At 45.4% G+C, this 7,593-nt stretch overlaps 1 protein-coding gene across 1 annotated transcript; it reads left to right on the top strand.

Moving 5' to 3' along the window:
* The first annotated feature begins 2,389 nt into the window (after positions 1-2,389).
* LOC103651102 (EID1-like F-box protein 3) lies at positions 2,390-4,199 on the top strand. The gene has a single exon (XM_008676705.4). It carries the CDS (start codon positions 2,724-2,726, stop codon positions 3,810-3,812), a length of 1,089 nt encoding a protein of 362 aa, XP_008674927.1. The 5' UTR covers positions 2,390-2,723; the 3' UTR covers positions 3,813-4,199.
* The last annotated feature ends 3,394 nt before the right edge of the window (positions 4,200-7,593 follow it).

Raw genomic sequence — 7,593 nt, 5'->3', positions numbered from 1 at the left:
CGTACTCCGCCTAGGCATGCTTAACCAAGCAGAATCGATAAAAAACGGTTCTTCTTTTCCATATCAAAAGAGGGGTTTCTCCAGAGAAAAAAAAAACTTGCATGCACTGATGCGCCAACACCAAGAGAATCGCCGATAGAGCTAGCGCATAGCGCTAGCCTCGGCCAGATGTATTGCAGTAAAGAAAAAAAAATAACACCGTCACTTTTTTTTCCACCTTGCGCGTTGCATTCCTGGTGCGCTTTTTCATATTTGCGCTATCGTTGTCCAACGTGTCCACGCGCGAGTGGCAGCGATGCAACATTAGGTGTTTTTCACGTCACACTCGTTTCGAGACTTAAAGTGCTCCTATCCTAGGCCAGGTACTTGCTCCGGTGTGTTCGTTTAAAAAACAATACACTCTTCAAACCATACTTTTAAAATATATCAACAAATTTTTAATACAGCTATATTTTTATAGAAGCACTTTTTAAGAAAAATCGATATATATATATATATATAAATTAAGTTTCAAAATTAAATAACAGAACATTTATTTATAGTCAAAATTTTGTTAGTTTGACTAAAACTTTGTCCGAAACGATAAATATTAGGATAAATATTAGGACATCGGAGAAAGTGTATGCCTTTTGGTAGACATAATATTTTAGATCTGGATAATATGCCCACTATCTCATATTATGAAGGTGTAATTTTGGTATAGAATCTACACACAAAACATAGTATATGTTTAGTATAATATGAGAGTTTTTTGTGCTAGATTTTAAAAATCTGAACAAATCAAACATGCTCGTAGAGCCTTCCTGACTTGCTTCAATTTTGCTACGGGTATGAGTGTAAGGAAGGACAAGGGCCGAGCTATAGGTGTACATTCGGGCCGCCCGGTTCAAGCCCGAAAAGACTCGTATTGTTTGAATTTCGGGCCAGTCCGGCCCGTTTCAATTTCGGGCCGTGCCGGACCTGCCCATGGGTCTAGCCATCGGCCCATGGTCCGGCCCGTAATTGCTTAAACGTGCTGGGCTCATTTCGGGCGACCCAAAATTATAAAAGCCCGAAATTCACATTAGGGCCCGGAATTCAGTTTTTGGCCCGAAATTTAGTTTTTGGCTCAAAATTCACATTAGAGCCCCAAATTCAAAATAATAATAATAAAACAAATAAAAGATAAGACGAATAAATTTGAACAAAATCAAACTTAATATTTGTATTAAAGTTACCACAGCTATGTAATGACTACCTCGTTTATAAATCATTTTGTTAGAAGGAAAAAGAGTATAATCAACTCTATACAAAGTTCGTAAGTTCAGTTTATTGTCTAATATTCATAACAAAAGCAAAATTACATCACACACTCTAATTCAAAGCTAAAAAAACATCTAACTAGCATTATCTCTAGCTTTGTGTTTTTATCAAGTATATGAAAGTGTGGAATGAAGTGTGGTTTTAATAAATATATGGGCCTTTTCGTGCCTCTATATGAGCCATTTCGTGCCTGCCTTAAACGGGTCGTGCTCGTGCCCGCCCATGGGTCATGACCTCGGCCCAAACCCGACCCGATATAACGGGCCGTGCCGGCCCGACACTAAATTATTTCGGGCCGTGCCGTGCCTGGGCCGTGCTTTTTTTCCGTGCTTCGGACCGGCCCATCAGACCCGGCTCAAATGTACACCTATAGGCCGAGCGCAAGTAAGAAGGATTTTTCATGCCAAAGAAATAGTAAGGCAAACTATGGTAATAAAATTTATAATTTAATAAATCAGATATAAGGAGCTGACAAGTTTTAGTAGTAAACTAAACAAGAGCTAAAATTAAAACCTAGCAAATCTTTGACGTGGCGTATTTTGAAAGGTACTAACTAATTAAGCTCGGATAGCACAGCAATCAGCCCACCAACCCCCGGAGACGAGCTCTCCAGGGCGCCGCGCCCCCCGCCGGCGAGATATTTTGGCGACCAGCGATAGCAGGGCGGGACAGGGCTTCACGTGTCGTGTCGTGTCGCTCTCCGCGCGCAGCACTCGACGCAAAAGAAAAGGCCTGAATCCGGCAAGCAAAAGAGCTGCGGTGCCGGTGACGATGAAATCAGAATTTGCGCGCGGATGAGATGTTTTGGAAAAGGAGACGTGCTGCCTTGGATGGTCGGCACGCGTCCTCCGCGCGCCAGGACACGCGTCGGCCACGGAGACTCGTCAGGACACGCGTCCACGGAGGAGGCAACAACGCCCTGCTTTCCTGGCACGTGTCCCGCTGGTGGCTCCGTCGTCTTTCCCTCGTCGAGGGCCGGTATGGCTGGATTTGGAAAGGTGGCTGGATTAAGAATTCAATCGGGATAGAGCTCTCGCTATAAACAATGCGAGCGAGCCTGATTGATAGTATAGCGTAGAGCCGTCGCGCGATGTGACGTCCTACAATTGTTATAATAGTGCTAATAATAGTAGTAAGATCTGGCAATTATACGTGCCCGGATCTTCTGTCAGGTAGCTCTCAACAGATGTACCCGCGTAGAGAGAGAGAGAGAGAGTAGTAGCTCTCAACTGCGATTGAGATGCCGCGCATCGCTCCGCATCAGCTGAGATCCATCCTTACGTTGAATTGGCTGTAGTCATTTGTCTTTTAGCGCCGAGCAGATAAGATATTTGGGCGATCGAGGAGAGCATTGACAGGATGGTTCTCGCGTTGGTCGCACCTGCAATCCAGCTAAGCTCACGACTAATTATTGGCACTCGATGCCGGAGTGGCCATTTGTCAAGCGGCGGATGGCGCCACGACACCTTGGCCGGTCGCGTCCTGCCCCGACACCCAAGCCTTTCGGGGAGCACGCGAAGTGGTCAACGACTCGCGTCAGCGACCGCGCGTACAGTATATTATATCTTCTTCATCCCCCCTGCCACTGCCCGCTGCGCGCTCTGCATCGCCTAGGTAGGAGGAGTAGGACTCTCTGGCTTGGGTTGGCAATGAGCGAGGGCGCGCGGAACACGCGCCAGTTCTTCGCCGCGTCGACCAGCGGCAGCGGGAGCAGCAGCGCGACCTACCGGGACGGCGGCGGCGGCATCGGCGTGGCGCGGGCCAGTCTCGTGAACACGGGGATCCTGGACGAGAACGTCCTGGCGCTGGTGTTCCGGTACCTCAACTTCGACCCCAAGGCGCTGTGCACCGTGTCCTGCGTCAGCAGGCGGCTGCGGGCCGTCGCGGAGCGCGTGCTGTGGCGGGAGCTCTGCGTCTCGCGGGCGCCGCGGATGGTGGCCTCGCTCGCGGGCGGCGGCGCGCCCCCGGGGCGCGTCGTGGGCGGGTGGCCGGCGCTGGCCAAGCTGCTCCTCTTCTGCTGCGGCGCGGCGGCGGCGGCCGTGCGGGGCCACTTCACGGGCGTGTCCCGCTTCTCCAAGACGTCCGGCCGGAGCTTCCTGTCGCGCCGGTGCCGGGGCGACCTGCTCTACGTGTCGGACCCCTGCGAGCACGCCGTCCACGGCGCCGACGACGACGTGGGCGCCTACCGCGGCGTGTTCCGGGGATTCACGCGCTCCCGGACGCGCGCGTGCCTGGTGGGGCGCCGGGCCCCGCTGGAGACGCGCGTGCGCTGCCCCTACTGCGGCGCGCGCGTCTGGAGCATGGTGGCGGCCGGGATGGCGCCGCGCAGCGCGTGCCGCAGGCTCGGCGCCCACGAGGGACGCCTCCAGTACTACGTCTGCGTCAGCGGACACCTCCACGGCAACTGCTGGCTCGCGCGCCTCACCTCCAGCGACGCCGATCGCGACGCCGACTCCGAGGATGACGCTTCCACGGAAGGCGGCGACGATGGCGCCCACGTGGCGCCGTAATTCCGGCATATCAAGCTCCACACTCCACTCCACCATGGACTTTTGCGGAGTAGTGTACCATCAGCAGCACTGTGTCGCAACTCGGTGTCGATGACTAGGCGGCGTCCTTTCTGTACTAGCCATGTGATGTGAGCCAGTAGCCCAGTAGCAGTAGAACCTGAATCGATCCCAGTTCAATTCGCACGGGGACGAAGTGCTTCTCCTTCCAACCTCCAATCCGTCTGGAGGGCCTCTTCGAGACACCGGCGTCTGCAGCCCAGGATATGTAAGGCCCACAATAGAATAGAAATGGGCACGTGAAATATAGAGCACTTTTTGTAAGTTTTATCCTTAAGAGCTCAATTTAAACAACATGACTATCAATTTAGAGTATAGAATAAACTTTAATCCTCTAACTAAAATTTAGTCCCTAGACTAAAGTAGCCAAACATGCCCTTAAAAGAACCTGATAGGTCTTTAAAGGTTACCTGGTACTGGTACGTCTTAAAAGGTTATATCTAGATTTTTTCTATACCTTGTACACATTATCAGGTAGATTTGCTAGTGCTCTAGTTGATCATAAGATAATGATACTTATATGTCATGGTCATGTTTTATTATGATTTATTATTATTGGCGTTATGTGTCATGATCATGTTTTATTATTATTGGGGTTATTATTATCTCTACTACTTATTAAGACGGTAAGGTGTAGGCTGCCATTCCGTGTTCTGCCATTCCCATTTCGCCCTCCCCGCAAAGCCCATTCCCATTTCCGGCTGCCATTCCCATTCCGCCCTCCCCCGCAAAGCCCATTCCCATTTCCGGCTGCCATTCCGTGTTCTGTCATTCCCATTCCGCCCTCCCGTGTCTTTCCCATTCCCACTGTCACAAAGCTCATTCCCATTCCCACGTGCATTTGTAATGGGATTCGAACCCACGACCCCTTAAGCAAATGTGCTCGTAGCTACCACTACACCACATGTGTGTTTATGTCAATATTTGTTACAGTAAAAATATCTACTACATCTCTCCCAAATCTCACCTGCTACCCTTGCACAATGTGTAGTAGTAGATAATTATCAACGAGATTACTGAATTATATTTTTGGACGGAGGCAGTAGTATTTAAAGAAGAGCCTTGCATGCAATTTCTTTTGTTTTTATAATATTTTCAACTTAAATTCCTTTTTTATATGCGTGATATTTATTTTCCATAATATTTTTTTCATGGATCTGATTTGTAAGTCATTTTCATAAACCAATGCCAAAGATGAATCTATGTTTCTTACACGGAAACCCCGAACAAACACCACTGGCAGGAGGCGCTCGCGTTGGCGTTGCTCATCAACGACGAGAAGAAGCTTGCACTACACCAAAATAGTAAACTTCCTAGAGCCTAAACCCTAGGAAGTTAGCCCTAAACTCTAGGAAGTTAGCTAAACTCTCGGAAGTTAAGTCATCCCATCGGAAGGTTGGCTCTCGGAATTTTTTTGTCGGAAGTTAGCTTAACTTCCTAGAGCCCTCTAGGAAGTTAGCTAACTTCCTACGGCCAAAGAAGCCTCTCAGAAGTTAGTAGGTTCTCGGAAGTTAGTAGCTTCACGCCGTCAGCGACGTCAGCTGATTAACTTCCTACGACTAACTTTCTACGGCTGACTGTAGCCCTAGGAAGTTATACGGCTGACTGTAGCCCTTAGGAAGTTAGCTTCCTACGGCTGACTATAGCCCCTAGGAAGTTAGCTAGCTAACTTCCTACGGCCCAATAAGCCTCTAGGAAGTTAATTTGACCAACATTACAAATGTTGTTTATTTTTATTTTACACCTTATTCCACATCATAACAAATATATAGCACAACATATTTTTCACATAAAACATCTCACACGCAATCACATAACAATATTTAAATCCATAGTCTCATCAATTATATTACAAAAGTTTCATCCATAGTCATAATAAGACATATATCATTCAGTACTAATAAGAGACAATATCTCATACATAGTCATAATAAAAGTCTCAAGTATGAGAACACAATAACATATAGTAGGACACTTGTGCGGATGCTTGCATGAAATAGCTGACGATCCTATGGATGTCGGACACTGTGTGCACTCCTTCATGCATGTAGCTACAATCGATTGGGAATTCATTAGCCCTCTTAATAACGGTGGACATTTTACGACAACCCTCGCGCGCGCTCGATCCACTTAGTATTCAGCACTTTATGGATTTTTTTCCCGTTCCAATTCAGTAATCTGAACACACACAAAAAAACAAAAAAGGGTATATTTAGCCATGGAATGAAACCCTTATTATTACTCAAAAGGAAGATTAGCACATCTTTATTATGAGGGATAGTCTGATAGAAGTTGACTGTAAATTAGGGATGGCAGATATATATCAAAGGTCAAAAGTTATCATTATCCCAAGATTAATGCTAGACAAAGCACATATACAAAGATGTGACTCAAGGGATGTTGGCAACCATTTGAACAGTATAAACATAGTATGCAACAGAAGTCACTTGATTGAATTGTAACAAGTATAAAAAGTATCAGGAGAATTAGGAAGATAAGCGCCAAAGTGATGTACCAAAGAATGAGTAGTTGCTCTTGGAGAAAGACCAACATCCTGGATTATGATTATAGCTTCCTCTAAACCTTTAGTCGCAAGAATGAATTGAGAACATAAGGCTTTTCCTGGATGTGTAACTATTTGCACCACATGTGTGTCATTGGTAGAAGCATCTAGGGAGCATATTCCACCACTTACAATCAGATTTTCCTGTGGCTCAAATGTATAAGAGCATAAATAGCAAAGGGGGCTTAAATTACTTCAGATCATGAACAGGATATACAAGAAGTGAGCAAAAGTTCACCTGTGCTTCAGGATGGAAAACTAACAAGACATATTCAGGGGTGACTCTTAAGGAAGAAACAATATGTATAAACATAAGCTGAGTGAGACAAGAACTTTAGCGAAATTGATAAAAAGTATTCAAGCGAAGAGAAGATGAATTAGCGAAAAATCTTCCATTTACATGTATATTCGCAGCAACTAGACATATATTTCTTCCGTTGGAGATTACAATGGGTGATGCTTGCAATCTATCTGGACCACAGTCAGCTTTCCTAGCAGCTTCCAATATATCAAGTCGGTTTTCTGTACAGTCAACGGAAACCATTTAGTAGGCTGGGAACAGTACAAAAACTTTCAACACGGACATGTTGTACTTTTAAGGATTATTAAACTGAATTTTAATGAAAAGAACAAGAAAGTACCTTTTTCATTTGCTATCAATGTTATTTCTGATGGGAAGTCACAAATAACAGTGAACTCTGATTTGGAAATTGCAGGCACAGGATGATCTTTACCAACCATGTTCCCACGTGAAAACAACAATTTCTAAAAAAGTGAATTAAATTAAATATATTTCAGTGAATCAATTCACCAGAATATATTGCAATACGCAGTTCATAAACAAAAATGCAAAGATCCATTTGAAGTACTTATATAGCTCACTTTGCTTAGGAAAGATACTCGATATAATCCACTATATAGTTTCTTCACAGCGGTAGAACTAATAATATGAGCTGCTGCTGTAGCACGAACATCAAAATCTTACATAATCAAACCAAAATCGGTAATATAATTAACTTGGTGCTCTAAATCGAACCTGGACTGTCCTATCACATATTCTTTGTGTGGAGAGGAAGTTATGTTTATTTCCTAGAGGTACCAATTGCCTCTCGGAAGTTATTTATTTCCTACGGTTTGTTATAAAAGCTGTAGGAAGTTAAA

Source organism: Zea mays, chromosome 3 (assembly GCF_902167145.1).
Source record: "Zea mays cultivar B73 chromosome 3, Zm-B73-REFERENCE-NAM-5.0, whole genome shotgun sequence".
Classification (NCBI taxonomy): Eukaryota; Viridiplantae; Streptophyta; class Magnoliopsida; order Poales; family Poaceae; genus Zea; species Zea mays.
The sequence above is the reverse complement of the archived record's forward strand: the minus strand, read 5'-3'. Positions and strand labels throughout refer to the sequence as shown.

Bases quoted from the DNA above. Each gene is read 5' to 3' on its own strand.
- LOC103651102 (XM_008676705.4), top strand. From the start codon at position 2,724: ATGCCGGAGTGGCCATTTGTCAAGCGGCGGATGGCGCCACGACACCTT.